The 16,282-nt window shown below is 32.3% G+C and overlaps 1 protein-coding gene across 2 annotated transcripts; it reads right to left on the reverse strand.

The window, feature by feature from the left end:
- Window positions 1-1,074: 1,074 nt before the first annotated feature.
- On the reverse strand, window positions 1,075-5,787 carry LOC108991611 (deSI-like protein At4g17486). 2 transcript variants are annotated; one of them, XM_018965936.2, is made up of 4 exons: window positions 5,539-5,787; window positions 3,294-3,581; window positions 2,230-2,517; window positions 1,075-1,738 (listed from the first exon to the last, which is right to left on the reverse strand). In XM_018965936.2, exons 2-4 carry the CDS (start codon window positions 3,532-3,534, stop codon window positions 1,494-1,496), a joined length of 774 nt encoding a protein of 257 aa, XP_018821481.1. In that variant the 5' UTR covers window positions 3,535-3,581; window positions 5,539-5,787; the 3' UTR covers window positions 1,075-1,493. The 2 variants fall into 2 exon arrangements, with proteins under 2 accessions (XP_018821481.1, XP_035541588.1); XM_035685695.1 differs by lacking the exon at window positions 5,539-5,787 and adding an exon at window positions 5,252-5,497 and having other exon boundaries at window positions 1,081-1,738.
- Between the last annotated feature and the right edge of the window lie 10,495 nt (window positions 5,788-16,282).

Here is a 16,282-nt window from a genome sequence, read left to right on the forward strand (position 1 = left end):
TTCGCCCCTTAAAACAGTAGAAATCCCTTCAAATTCATTTTTTTTTTTGGGTAAGATCCTCTTTATCAGATAGATTTTAACAAGAACTTAGAATTTAGACATATGCCTATCTCCATTTAGGAATTCTCAATCCCAAGTTACTATTTATTCACATGTTTTTCTCTTTTTTTAATGTATAATCTATTTCATATGGTCATCTTTTTAACTTGGATTAATAATTGTTGCATGAGGCAACACACTGGAGAGAAAAAAAAAAAAAAAAGACTGCAAACAGTATCCTCTGTTCATGCACTTTTCACCTGTAGAGATTAGTGCTCTTTTACTTGAGAACCATTCATGTTTGAAAAATGAGTAGTGCTGTATTGCATTCATCGTAGTGGTGTACATAATGCACATACTATAATCTATTAATTTCTTCTTCCTAGATAGATAGTTGGGATAATGCCACATAGGGTATGTAAAGTAGCTGCTCTCAAACAGTGGCTACTCCTAAGATTATTTCTTGAAAAACACTTCATTAACATAAGAATGCTACAAAAGTGATTTTAGTCATTTTTCTTTTGAATTGAATTTTTTAGTTATTTATTTTTTATTTCGCAGTTCTCTTGATTGCTTACGCTTTCAAAAGATTTATTGAGAAACAAATTGATTTTTAATCTTCTTCTTCTTTTTTTTTGTTTGATGTCGTGAACCTCTCTAAGGCAGGGTCCTTCAGACCCATCCCTTTAGAGTAAATCTTAATCCCGTGCACCGCACTCTCGAAAGTTTTCCTACACAAAATTAGTTAAATCATTGGCCTTTTTACCAGAAAATCTGGCCCCAAATGATTGTTTATACCCATGAAGTGTTTAACTTTAGACCTTAAAGAAAGTAATACCCCAAAGACCAAAACCATCAACACTTGGGCCAACCCGTTAGGGTTACTTAATCTTATCTTATTACAAAAAATAAAAAAAAAAGGTAATTGAATTTGTGAGTAAACTACTCTCCTTGATAGCGACCAAACTTATAAAGCGAGCAATACTTATCCAAATCTCTTCTTCTGATCGCTCAACTTGTAATAGACAGGAGAAAGAAGGATGAAATATCACAAACATCACATTATATTAGTATTTACAGGCTGAATAACGATGGAAGAAGATTCTTCCATTCTGTACCAATACCAGAATCAACAAACTTTGGAAAAGAATCTGCCATGAACAACAAAAACTACCTAAAATATAAAATAAAATCAAACAAAACACACTACAAGTACAATCTACAGCTAAAGGAGGGCAATGCTTTGACATACATGCTTTCTCTTCTTAATGGTTTCGACATCAGACTAGCGTTACAATGATGACAAGCAGCACCTCCTGACTATTCTAAATTCGAAAGATAATTAAGGGGCCGCATGCCTTCAAGAGCCAGCTGACAAAATAAGTTTCCTCTTCAAGCTAAGCCGTTTGATGTACTAAGAACATCAACTGATTGCATACCTTCCAAGCATTTTCTCACCTTTCTTTCAAAGAACCAAAGTGAGACCACCTTAATTCCCATGGTGGTAAGCAACCTTTCAAGGGCGATTGTAGAAATAATGAAGATGTTGATAATTGCTTTTGCCTTGTGGAGATCGAGGACAGGCAACTGAAGGAACTTCTTAGCCTCTTCTTCTCACTATCATGCAGTTCGTAATCATGGTCATGCCTTACAGCAGATACCTTGAGGGTTTTCGGGAGTATCCGGTTGCATATCGAACCTACCATGAAGGAAACAAATTTGATTAACAAAATTACATAAACATCACGGTATATACAAACTTTTGTGCCACTCTATTAGTCGAGGCGGCTAATACCTAAGGAAAAGAGAAGGTTTAACTACAAGGAAAAGTTGTCCAGCTAGACGGTAATATAAAATCCAACAGTTCAAGTCACATAGATTATGATGCTGTCTGTAGTTACAAGGGTTGAAAGGGGAAAGTCATGGGTGCCGGTGATTACAGATAAATTTTTCACTAAGATTTCTATTACAAAACATAAGAAGTCATTTGTGACAAAATGTATCAACTTTTAATTGGATTGGTAGCAGCACAATCATGGAATGAAAATCTTGAAGGGCTTCAATTTTTGTGGATACAAGCAAATATTTGAATCCAAAATGCTCAAAATATATTTTGGCACAAAACTCCATGCAAGTAATGTTAAATGAACTAATAAAACAATGTGTCAGAAGGAAATAAAGAGGGAGTACCTATTTTTGCTAGTCGATTTACCCATTTTGGAATAGGTTTTCCTGTGAGCTTGTAACAAACGTCCGTGCAGAAATGATTGCAGTTCTTGGCAATTAGGTGATATGTATCTCCATGGTAGCTTGATGAGTGGCGCTCCATGAATGATCTCACCTGATTAGGGTCCAAGCTGGTGGTCCCAATGAATATTGATCTCCTGAACTTGAAGCCTGGGCACTGCTGCGGTTCAACCTCAAAAACACCACTCGTGGGGTAGTCATGAGCTCCAAATGCATATTCTACACCGTGAACTGTACAGAGCAGTTGTGGCTATCAGAAAGTCGTGGACATTCATTTGATAACCCAAAAGTAATATAATGAGGTGAGAGTAGCTAAGTACAGATTTCATATCCTACTTGCTTTTAAAACTTATTAGCTATGCTACTGTTCAATCAGAAACCAATTTTTTCACACAACTGGCAATTTGTTTCTCCCTCCTTTTCTTAATTTAGCTTGTATTACGTAATTACTTATAACGGAATGCAGGACACCAACCCTCCCTCCCTCCCTCCCTCCCAACCCAGTTAAAGAGTGTTTAGCTTAGCTCTTATTTCACCTTTAAGTAGAATCACACACACGTGCAAGTCAGCAAAATAGGCATCCAAGAAGCATGGACCACAAATATTCTGCACCTCCTAGAGTCTCAACAAGATTCGTGTTAGGATCCCTTTTCTCATTCAATTTCTCTCTATTTCCAACGACTATTTCATAATGTTCCAATTTAAAAGCAAAACGTGCCGCTAAAAATGCGTCACATACATAATTGGATGTGACTAAGGATGACAAATTTAGGATGAACTGATGAAGAGTATCATAGCTCAATTTAAAGAGCACATATGGACTGAAACACTACCTATTCCTCCAAGAATAATATTACTGATTAAGTAGAAGTAGTAGATACAGATATCATCAAGTGAAAGCAAAATAAAGACAGCTAAGCATAAGATTCTATGTAATCCTGGGATTAACCACGAGTCATTTGAATGAAGACACTAATTTGGCATTTCTAAAATGGACAAAAACATACCTTCCACACCAGAATGAAAGATACCAAGACCTGCCCAGTAAACATAGCCATTCATGGGTGTCAAGTCATACACATTAAGATAGACTGGAGTATCGCCAGGACCATAGCTAGTTGACTTCGCCTTAGGGAACATACAAAACCTGGTGGCTGATTTTCTTTTCAAATGAAACACAGAAAACCGGGAGGCTGATTTGCATTTCAACCGAAAAGGCATAATGGATTTCTTTGATCCAAACTTCATGTTTCTTCAATGTTCAAAACAAAAATCAGTTGATGACTGTCCTTGACCTGAGCATAAGGGAAATAGGCTGACATTAACTCTTTTATTTAAAGATATTGGACTAGTGAACAACAATACAAACGAATGCAAGAAAACAAAGAAAAAAAACACAAACAAGGGGGTCAAAAGAAACAGTTAATGGATATACCAGCTATGGTTATCCTCTTCAGCAGTTCAATGACTCTACTACAAGTAAATTATTTCTTTTTATTTTTCAAGATAATATGATTTTTTTTTCTCATAATAAAAACCTGCCAATGTAGCTAAAGAAAAAAAATGTTTCATTTTCAAGACGGCGATCAAGTCTTCATAATAAGGAAGGTTTCAGTTCAGAGCCAGCTCTATATAGTGTTAAGAAATTCAGATTTTTCTCTTGTTATGTTTCTTAGATGAAGAAAACTATAAATAAAAGACAACCACAGAATAGAAAAACCCAGTAATCGCAGAAAGTGAAGGCTGATAAAAAAAATGTTGAATGCTAATTTCTGTAACAGAAGTTCACAATCAGAGCAAGACATTGCTAATTGCAACATAATAACTCATACTTAACGAGTAGTAATAAGGGGGAAACTAGATGAGTATTAGAGCCTAGGAAAGCCAATATAAGAAAGCCATCCGCTACAATAGTAAGAGGCAAGAATAGAGGGAGTACCAAGTTGACTCAGAAACTAACCTTTGCACCTTAAAAAATTTCAGGATAACAAAGCATATCAAGTGGAAGTTTTGCTATGGAAAGGAACTTTCAAGAATGTGATTAAAGAAAAAAAAATCAAAAGTTCACTTCAGTGTTAGTTGTCCTCAGCCATCACTTCATGGACCCTTTCTTTAGAACAGCTTTCAACATTGTTTACCTCAAAATCAAGTACTCAACTAGCAAATTGGAGCAACATTATCAAGCAACAATGCTTCCATGATTCTGAACCAACCCTAGATCTTAAAACGTCCTTTTCAATATTGCCTTATTGTTCATTTGCAATATCACCATTATTGTACATTTGTAATCTCTCATCGTCAAACCGGCATTGATTAAAAGGCAACATTTACTTGATGGCATTGGCTGATACACATATAGACTGCTAAATTTGGTTTTTTTCCCCTCTGATGTACGAGTTTTGCTGGTATCACTTAGTTACGGTCTCTTTTTAATTTTCTGCTTTATTTTTTTTCCTTTTTAATATTTTGAGATGAAACCACTCAAAAAATACTTTTTTTTTCTTATACGTAAAACCACTCAAACAATACTACCAGTAGTTAATGCATCTTCAAGGAAATTTAGATTAAAACAATAAATTTGTTCAAGGAAAATTGAAACAGGCAGAGAGAGAGAGAGAGAGAGAGAGAGAGTTACAAAAAAGACTTAAGATCTCAACAACTCCCTATTCCATTTGGGGATGTCAAATGAAAATTTTAATCCACAAACATGAAAAATTGGAACAAATTAAAACCAAACAATAACGTGCAGTTTCGATGAAACTAACTACATGTACGAAACAAGTTCTAAAAAATAACCAAATTCATCATAATTAGCCAGAATAGGGGAAGAAATATTTCAGATCTAGTTGAGACTGTAATGCACCAGAATATACACACGCTAACACACCAGAAAACAACTTCATAATGAACATGTCCTTCAGAGTAAGAGATCAGACAGATAAGAATGAAAGTATTAGCTACTCACAGCCAATAACAAGAAACAAAATTTTTCTGATTCATTGTCGAGAAAACACGGGGCACGATGAGAGGACTTGGTATCGTACATTTTAGCAAGATCATATCTTTCCTCGAAAGTTTTCTCAGCAACCAAACAGCTCTAGAATATAATTACTGATAAACAAATACAGCTAAAGAAGTTAAAAACATTTGGGTATGCAAGACCAACCCAAAAGGCAAAAACTTGAGCAATTAAAAAAGGCAAGGCTTACAATTCCGGGGGAGGGAACTGAATAGAAGAACAGAAGAACTCACAGATTTAGAGCAGACTGGCATTAGATCCCAACAAAACCAGCTTCTTCACCTTCACCGTTGAATGATCTACGAAAAACCATGGTCCATGAAGTTCCTCGACAAAAAGACACTCGTTCCAGAATTCTCACGCGAGAAAAAAACAAATCTACGTATATCAATGCCAACCCTTTTCCTGTCTCGTGTCTCGCAGACAAACTATGGGATAATTGCTATGTTTAGTTGAGTTCATTTCCATTCCACATATAGAAGCGGTATCGTACTGTAATTATTTTGTTAGAATTATTACAGAATTAAATAATCACGTGTAAATATACTGCTCAAACAACACTAATTATGAATTATTTTAGATATATTAATTTACTAAAGAGAATGTAAATTTTAGTTGTCTTTTATATGAGCAGGGCCAGCTGTAGGCTGCAACATTTTGCAGTCAAACAACGGGTCCCACGCTGCCCATCTCTACTCTTTTTACAGTCCCAACATTTTGCAGTACCGAAAAAGAAGACAATTTGCACCACCATGGCCTTAGAAATAGTTCAGCCAGAAAAGGGATAAGATCATAAGAAAGCCAAATCACAATTTTTAATATAATAATATTTAAAAAAAAAAAAATCTAATCATATAAAACTAAAGTAAAAGTAAAGAGAAATTTTATTAAAAAAATTATTATTATTTTATTAAGTGATTGTATATAAATTGTTGATAAATCATTTCTATTTAATTAATAAATACACCTTGTTCAATTCAAAGATAAACCGTTTTTAACTTATTTAAGAATAACATGAAAAAATTATTATTTTTAATTATGAATCACACACTCTAAGAAAATATCTAATATTATTCTTATTATATAGCATAACAATGTGACTGTGGGTCTAAATTTTCATATATTTTCACCTCAAATATGAATGAGAAGATGAGACCAATTCATCAACAGCACTTAACATCCTACTCTCTAAAATCTAGCTAAGCCTCAGCTAAACAACCGTATTTTATCATTTTAGTTAGATAAATCTTTTAATCATAAATAAATTACATAAAAATAAATATATTAATTGACGTGATTTGATGTTGTATGTCAAATTATAAAATTACTTTTATTTATAAAGTAGATTTAATAGATCATATAAAATCATGTCAATTTATAAATTTATTTTTACGTACTGTAATATTTCTTACCTAGTTATTTAATTTCTCAAAATCAAATTGATAAAGTCCAGACCTTTGATAATTCATATACACAGATGGGTAAACGGAGTCCATGACTCTATCATTATCATTCACAAAATAATCTCATACCGTAATATTTTCATTACTCATCTGTTTTTTTCTTCTTTTTTTCAACAATCAATTTTGAAAAATTTCAATTTCTAAATCTCATGTATTTTGAAAAATTTATCTTTCAATATTTACAATTTAAGTGGCGTAAATTGTGTGCTCTACACACCGACTTGAGAATACAATAGCTCCAATTTTTTTGTTGCATGACACTTCATTCAATGTCAATTAATTTTGTAAGTAGTAAAATAATTTTATTATTAATGTCTCGTTTAGATAGTAAAAGCGTTTTATTTTATTTCATCTCATTTCATTATTATAATTTTTTTAAATTCTGACACAAAATATAATAACTAATTTAATTTTTTTAAATTTTAAAATAATAATAATATTAAAAAAATAATATTCTAATAATATTTTATTCAACTTCCAACTTTTATTTAAAATAATTTTATTTCATTTTACTATTCAAACGCCGAAAGAGACACATATTAAGGCAAATAGAGAATCCCAACAATTATCTATAAACAACACATACGATATATATATAAAAGAATAAAAAATATTAGAAATAATTGGATGTTTAGAATAAAGCTAACTGCTATAAAACAATTTGATGAACATGTTGTGGTCTGAAAGCTTAGCTTTCATGCACTGATAGCAGTAGTCAAACAACAAAAGAAAAGAAAAAGACAGAGGAAAGTTCAGTTTAGTATTGGAAAGACGACCTGATCAAAGTGATTTGGAATTTATGTTGGAATTTATTTCCCACGTGCATTTTCTGCAGAATGCACTGTCCTCATCTACACTGAATCACCACTCTACCCCAAATAAGTTTCAGTGAATGTGATAGATTTTACTTGTTTTAAGATTTTAGCATTTAAAAAAAAAAAAAAAACTTTAGTGATAAATATATTTCACAAAAAAAAAAAAAAAAAAAACTTACAAGATCATGTGTTTTAATATGATATATCATAATAAAATTACTTTTATCGTAAAATAGATATAATGTACTATAAGAAATTACGTCGGTTCGTAAATTTAAAACCACTTATGAGTTTTATTCATTAAATTTTTTGTGTTCTTTTTGGGTAAGAGAGTGAGACTTTTTTTAAAATTACAAGATGATGTGTTTTAATATGATATATCTTAATAAAATTACTTTTATTATAAAATAAATTTAACGTACCATAAAAAATTACGTCAATTTATAAATTTAGTTTTTATGAAATCACTTTATAATTTTAATATATTTTTTTTCTTGAGTAAGTAGAATAGAAAGAATAAAATCTAGACAACAGAATAGAATAGAATTGGAAGAATGTATTTAAAAAAAATCATAAATAAAAAGAGCTATCCACACCATCGCTTGCTTTTAACACCTTATTATTAGGGAGTGTTTGAAAGCAAGATAAAATTTTCCTCACATTGGAGGGATGAGTTTCATTCAACGTTTGGATATTGAACTGAGTTGAGATGAAAGTTAAAAATTAAATAAAATATTATTTTTAATATTATTATTATTTTGAGATTTAAAAAAAATTAAATTATTTATTATATTTTGTATTAGAATTTGAGAAAGTTGTAATGATTAGATAAAATAAATTGAGATGAATTTGAGATCCGAACATACATACTCTTTTTGGGTATGAGAGTGAGACTTTTTTATTAAAAATTATTATTATTAAGATTAAAAAGAGTCCAGATCTTGTGCTAGGCATTGGATCAAGATTTTATACAATTTTTCAATTCGAAGAAAGATAAACGTATTTAATAAATGAATCTTACAATATTTAATACCGAAACTCACATAATCTACAAATTACATTCCAATCAGCTTATATATCTTTTTAAAAGTGCATAAAAGATTAAGAAAAACTTGTAAGGGATCTTAATCATATAACCATTGCTTATGCGAGATTAATCAATGACTTTGGAACTTATCGTTGTGCATTAAATAGTGTTTTTTTTACGGAGTTTTCTTCCAAATTGAATTGGAGATCAAAACCTATTTAAGAAATTGATATGTGTCTCTTGATGAACATGTGACAAGTACATATATTTTTTTTTTAATGAAGGGACACATCAACTTTTTAAGATGAACTTTTAAAAAAATATATACTTGTCATATGTTTAATAGACACTTATCATATTTATAGATAAATAATGGCAGAATTAAAAGATCTATTTTAGATCTCAAAGATTTAAAGCATAAACAATTATCAAGTTTGGATATATGGCCATATTCATATCTTAGCCTTTAGAGATTGGGCAATACAAATTTGAAATAACTTTGATTAAAGGAGGAAAATGGGAGAGAGAAACATGGAGGGGCTGGTTTCTATTTAAAATTAATTTAGGCTTAGTTTGGGTACTATATTCTTATAATACATCACTACTATTTATTATTTTATTATTACTTTCTATCTATTTTTTATTACTATTTAATATTTTATCATTATTTTTTTACTATTTTTCACAAAATACTTGAAAATATTTCACTATCCAAACATAACTTAAATTAGAGTAGGTAAATATTTTGATAAAATAATATTTTTACAATCATAAAAAATAATTTTTTTTAAATTAAATAATAATCGAATGAAATTCTTCATTTAATATCCTATCAAGGTGACTATTATTAGCGAGTAAAGAAGAAGGGATTGTGATGACATAAATTGAATGGAAGAAATTCAGAATATTTAATCCCAAGAAAACGACAACAACGAAAGACAAAGGTTCGATCTTGGATAATGATGAAGCATTTGATAAAGGAAAAGATACATGCCTCTAACAATGACAGATCGGATGGGATTCTTCTATTTGAAAGACAGCATATGAAAGAAACAATTTCGAATACAATTACATTTTACACTCTCAAGCTACCATAATTTTCAATTTGAGAAATGTTACAGTTATAAATAGATTTTTATAAAAATAAATTTGACAAAAAAAAAAAGTGATATCTTACTCATACAATTAACAAAAATTAAAAAAACTTTAAATCTACTCTTATCATATAAGTGACATAGATGTATTTACAATGCTATAATAAATGGCCCAAATTACATACATGGCTTATACTCTAAAAATATTAATCACATGGCTTATACTCTAAAAATATTAATCAATAATGTAAGTAGAGTTCCATTAGAATTATTATAAAGAGTAAAAAATTCTTATTCTCAAACAATGTGGGATCCTATACATTACCAATCCTTACAAATTAGAACAGAGTATTAAGGGTGGGCAGCGGGGTCCCGCCCCATTCACCATGCCCCCTCCCAAGGAGGGCTGGGGATCCGCACCGCAAATGCGGGGGCGGGTAGCCCCGCTTGCATCTGCTGCCCCAAGCGGAGGAAGGGGATGGAGGGGGCCCAGCCTCGCTTTGGGTTTCCTCTACCCCGATATATATATATATATATATATATATATATATATATATACACACACACACACTAGTAAGGAGGCTACGTGCAAGGCATGTATGCCCATTGTACGTAGCGTCCGGTTGGAAGGAAAAAAAATCTATACAAAAATAAAATCTCTTTGCAAAAGCATACAATAGTAACAATTCATTAATTAAATAAAAGCTTTTTAAAAGCAGATTCTGAACAACACCTAATTAGAAACACCATTATTTATATAAATGGGCCAACATTTAAAATCACCATTCAATTGACAAGTTCATGAGAGTTGCATATTTAAAATCACTAAGTTTATAAACACAATTTCTTACATAAATATTATTAAGTTTATAAGCAACATAATAATAATAATAATGCATGTTGAAATTACAATTAAATATAATTGTCCAATATATGCATGACAACATGCGTATAATGTCGAACGGTATGTAGTAACTAAAAGTCGACAAATCCAAATTTATTTGTTCAATAAAAGAGCCGGATAGAAATAAGATTAGTGAGTCGTCACCACATGATATACATAATTATATGCTAGCTAGCTAGCTTTTTCTAATTTAATTTGGACTCTTTTTCATAAATATATGCATGACATATAACATAGCTAGCATTATTCCTAACAAGACATACTATTCACTGGCTGCAATTTTCAGAAAAAAAAAAGAGTGGCTCTACAGCCACCGCTGCTTTGTTGAGGGCTCCTGCTAGTGTATTTCATGTATATTTTGTTTTTGTTTTTTTGCTTTTTCACTGGCTGCAATTTTCAAAAAAAAAAAAAAAGAGTGGCTCAACAGCCACTGCTGCTTTGTTGAGGGCTCCCGCTAGTGTATTTCATGTGATTTTTTTTTTTTGCTTTTTTTCACTTGCATTTTTTTAATATTTTTCAATATATATATTTTTTTAAAAATAGACAACATCGTTAAAAAATATTTTTTTAATTACCAAATAAAAATAAATATAAAAAAAAAATTCCAGAGGAAGGCAACAGGAAGACTGAAATTTTCCAAAAACAATTGTGCTTGCCTACTATATATATGCGTATGAGCTTATGTGACTATGTCATACTGCACGCACACCAAACCATCTAAAAAAGTCAGGGTCATTTTTTGTCAATACACTAAAAGAGTTCAAAACCTTTACAAGATGAGAAAATATATTTGTAACTGTGAATTGTGCAACCGTCGTGTAATCGTTCTGAAAAAAATGAATAAAACATAGGATTCACATGAAAAATTTGATTTTTTAATAGTGGACTACACTTTTTTTTAAAGCGATTATACGACATTTATACACTTCACGGCTGTATGTAGAATTACTCTTGGAAAATACTACACGGCAAATGATTTTTAATGGCAATTTTTGAAATTATAGTAAGCTATTTATGTACTTTTTTGTAAAATTGAAGACCTAAAAGGACACAATTGTAATAATAGTTAGTTATATAGGGGTATATGCGAAATAAAAAGTATAAAAAACAATACTATTTATTACTGTTCATATGCGGATAGTCGCTTTTAAGATATAGGAGATATATAGATATATATATATATATTTATATATTAGATATTAAAAAAACCCCATGGACAAAATGACATGCCTATGAGTTTTTTTTTGGTAAAAACACCCTAGACGAAACGACGCCGTTTGGTCTGAGTTAATTTACTCCCCCTCCTGCGACCTCCCCTCCCCCCTCCTCCCCTTCTCGAAATCAAATCACTCTCTCTTAGTTCTCTCTCTGTCGCTCGTCTCTTCATTGTGTCTGGCGTTTGCTCATCTCTGTCACTTTCTATGTTTTTTGCCGTCGCTGAAGGTAAACCCCAAATCCGAACATTTTAGTCTTAGTATTTTATATATATGTTTTTTTGTGTTATGGAGATTGTAGAAAGGTTGAGATTAAATGGAGATGGAGGATGAGATTTGTGAACTGTGTGTTGTGAAGAATCGAGATTTGATAGTGCATGTGATTTGTTACTGTGAATTGTTGTGAATTTGTGATTTTGTGCATGGGTTTCGGATTGAAAACCCTAGATTAATTTAGGGATTTTGGATGGAGATAAACTTGCTGTGTTTTCTCCCAATAAATCTGCAGAAATGGGATCATGCCCAATGGTAAATACCACACTACCAAGGTTGAAAGCAGACTGTTTTGATTGATCATTGTTTGTGACATCCTATTTTTGATGCATGGTCCCTAGTCCACTCCAGAAATAATGATCCCCTAATATGCTGCTTCCCAATGTAAACAAGAGAACTCACAGTCAACCAATGCTTATTTCATTAGAATTATATGCAAAGAGGAAACATAAACGTACAAGTACACACTCATAGGATTTTCTTAAATCCACATGCACATTGAGCTGATGAAGGACAATAAAAGATAAGAAAGTTATGGACATTCAACCACATGACATGATTAAATATAGATGGTTAAATTTATATATCCCACCAGCTTAAGTTTTTATTATTAAATTGACACAATATAGAGATTGGAAAAAGAGAAGATAGAAAGAAAAAAAAAATAAAAAAATAGACATAACGCCCTGAGTTCTCTTAGAAATGCTCTTAGAAATGCCGCTCAAGGATTCTGCACAAGCGCTAGTTGTTCCATAAAAAAACAAAACACACACACAGAGGGCATATAATACCCGTATAACTTTTTTTTTTCTTTTGCTGAATATGTAATACTTGTAAAACAGCGTGCACATATTCAACTTTATATGTTATTTTGAAGGCTCTTTGCATTTATAAGCAAGCATTAATCTAATTAATTCACTAGATGCATAAATAATCAATTAGTAATTACTAACGAGTTTAATAATATGATGTCTATTTTGAATCTTTGATTGTGCATGCTTATTTTATAAAATAAATTATAATAATGAAAAGGTTAGTGACATGTTTCGATTGTTGATCCCTATGTGTTGATTGTTGATATTAGTAACATTTTTTTGTTTTAATTTCAGATTTGTTGATTGTTTTGGAGAATGTCTTCCTCTACTCTCTCAGATTTTAGTGATAGCTGTCTCACCCCTACCGGGCCTACCCTAACACCTAACCCTACACCCAGTGCTAACCCCACAGAACCTTTCCCTGCCCCCAAGTCCACACAAAGCAAGAAATTTGTTTATATAGTTTGGTCTTACTTTACCAAACTAGATGATGGTGACCCCAATAACCCCATAGCAAAGTATAACTACTGTGGTAAACTCTATGGATGTCAGTATAGGAAACATAGTACATCACAGTTAAATGTGCACTTAGAAGAACAATGCAAGAAGAGTACAATATTGAAATTCTTACAAAAGAAGAGTCAATCTAGACTAGAGATTGGACTGAAAAAATGGCGGATGAGAGTAGTGAGGGTTCTACGTTGAAGGGGTATACTAAGTATGACCCCAATGAGTGTAGAAGAAAGTTAGCTTGTATGGTTATCATGGACGAGCTACCTTGGGGAGAGGGTTTCAAGAATATTCTAATTGCTTGAAAGTTAGGTTTAATATTCATTCTCATCACACTGTAGCAAATGATATTAAAAAACATTACCAAAAGGAGAAGGATTTGTTGAGGGGCCATTTGGAAGGTCAAGTTGTTTGCCTCACTACCGATACTTGGATGTCCGTCCAAAATCTTAATTACATGTCTTTAACTGTGCATTTCATTGATTGTGATTGGACACTACATAAGAAAATTGTGAACTGCTGTATAATTTTCGATCACAAGGGTGAGACGATTGGGAAGGCCTTGGAAGCCGCAATAAAAGAGTGGGTGTTGACATGAGTTTCAACGGTTACAGTTGATAATACTTCGTCTAACAATGTTGCATTGAGATATCTTAAGATCTATCTTATAGAGACGAATAAGACAATCTTGGATGGTGATTATTTGCATGTTAGATGTGCTGCACATATTTAGAATTTAATTGTGTATGATGGCTTGAAAGATGTTGATGACTTGGTTACACTAGTCAGAATGGTTGTGAGATTTGTGAGATATTCTCCTGTTAGATTGGAGAAATTCAAAGTTGCTCCAAGGTGTGCGAGCATAACATCTAAGAAGAGCCTTTGTACTGAAGTTCCTACAAGATAGAACTCAGCCTTCTTGATGTTGGAGGCGGCCTAAGAATATTAGGTAGTTTTTGAATTATTGAGTGATGAAGACATCCAATATGTCAGATATTTTGATGAGCATAGGGATTAGGAAAACCTATTGATGATGATTGGGAGGTGATTGTTATATTTGTAGATTTCTTAAGGCTTTTCTACGAGGTGACATTGAAAACATCTGGTTCTTTGTACCCTACATCTAATGAGTTCACTCAACAAATATGTAGGGTGAAAAAAGAATTGGATGAGATGTGTATGAGTGATCATACTAGGATGTGGGAGATGCCATTGATGATGAGGGTTAAATATGACAAGTATTGGGGAGATTTGAGTAGGCAAAATATTTTGTTATATTTGGTTGTTGTTCTTGAACCCCAGCTCAAGATTGATGGTTGATATATGGTTTGAGACTTGTGCACGGAGCCACATAGGCAGAGCTTATTGGAGGCATGGCTAGAGACATTTTCGGTAGATTACTTAATGAGTTTATCGTGATCAGGGGTGGTAGCGCACCTACACTACCCTAGCTCCTCCTCCGGAAGAAGAGTCAGGAAAAAAACGTAAGTTGGTGTGGGCACAAAGCCTCTCACAGAACCCCTAACTAGTCTGTCAATCTACAGATGCGAAGTCAAAGGTAGATCGATATTTGGTAAGGGATCTTCTCTCATATATGGAAGGGTTTGATATATTAGTTTGGTGGAAGATCAATGCCATGAAGTATCCCCTTTTTGGAGAGATAGCTCGTAGTATTTTGGCCATCCCTATTAGCATCGTAGTCTTAGAGTCGGCCTTTAGTACCGGAGGGCGCATATTGGATCCATCCCAGTGTTCTTTGTCCTCTACCATTGTGGAGGCATTGATTTGCACATTGAATTGGATTAAAGGGACTCAAATTCATGTTCATGATGTTCTTGACTTTAATGAGGCCGACGAGGAGGATGGTGGTGATCAGCCTGGATCTAATAATTGTTGATTTCATTTTATTATTTTGATTTATTTTATTTACATTCATTTCATCGGTATTAATTTCAAATTTAATTGTTGTAACCATACATGATATGACGTCCATCTCCACTGCAGTATGACTTCACCATATTGGACCCCGACCCACCATTGTCATTTGCCATAGGTTTGTACATACTACAATTTGTATTGTCTCTTAATTTTTTTTTGTATTTATATAATTTTTGGTATCTAATTGTTTTTATAATCTTTCTGTCATACATTCATATGCACACCTCAAGCCTCAATCCTAATTCCAAGCCGAAATTGAAATGAAATATTCTCAATATCACATCTTGATCCTGATCTCATCTTTGTTAGTCAGAATTTAATTTGTAGTTTTTTCATTTGTTTCTTATTTATAATTATAATTTATCTTCCTGTTCAATTGTTAATGTTTTAGATTTTATGATCTTACAACTCACAGCAGATAGCACTAAATTCTATTTTCACCCTTGGCCACCTGTCCCAAATGTCAAAGTCAAAGTTCAAAGTTCCTCATTGTCACTTTTATCATTTATGTTCAATTGTTTTTAGATTTTACATATTCAGTTATTTGTAATGTTGATACAATCATAATGTCCCTTTTATGTTTGTAATTTTGTAATTGTTTTCTTTTAATTTATATTATTGCAATAGTTTAGTTATTATAGTTTTATTATAAATTATATTATTGTAAATTGTAATAGCTTAGGAGTTGGGACTTAGGAGTATTAGTAGTACTTCTTTAATTGTAAATTCAATTTATTACTATTTAAAAAATTATATATATATTTTTTACTGTTGAGCCCAAAATGACCTAATTCTTTTTTTTTTTTGGGAGGGGGGGAACGGGGGTACCCTGCCCCCGTGGTGGAAAACCTCACCCCCGTCCCATGCGGGGAGGGGGTGCCCCCACACTATTTGGTGCGGGCAGCACCTTTCGGAGTACTACAA

Source organism: Juglans regia, chromosome 15 (assembly GCF_001411555.2).
Source record: "Juglans regia cultivar Chandler chromosome 15, Walnut 2.0, whole genome shotgun sequence".
Lineage (NCBI taxonomy): Eukaryota > Viridiplantae > Streptophyta > Magnoliopsida > Fagales > Juglandaceae > Juglans > Juglans regia.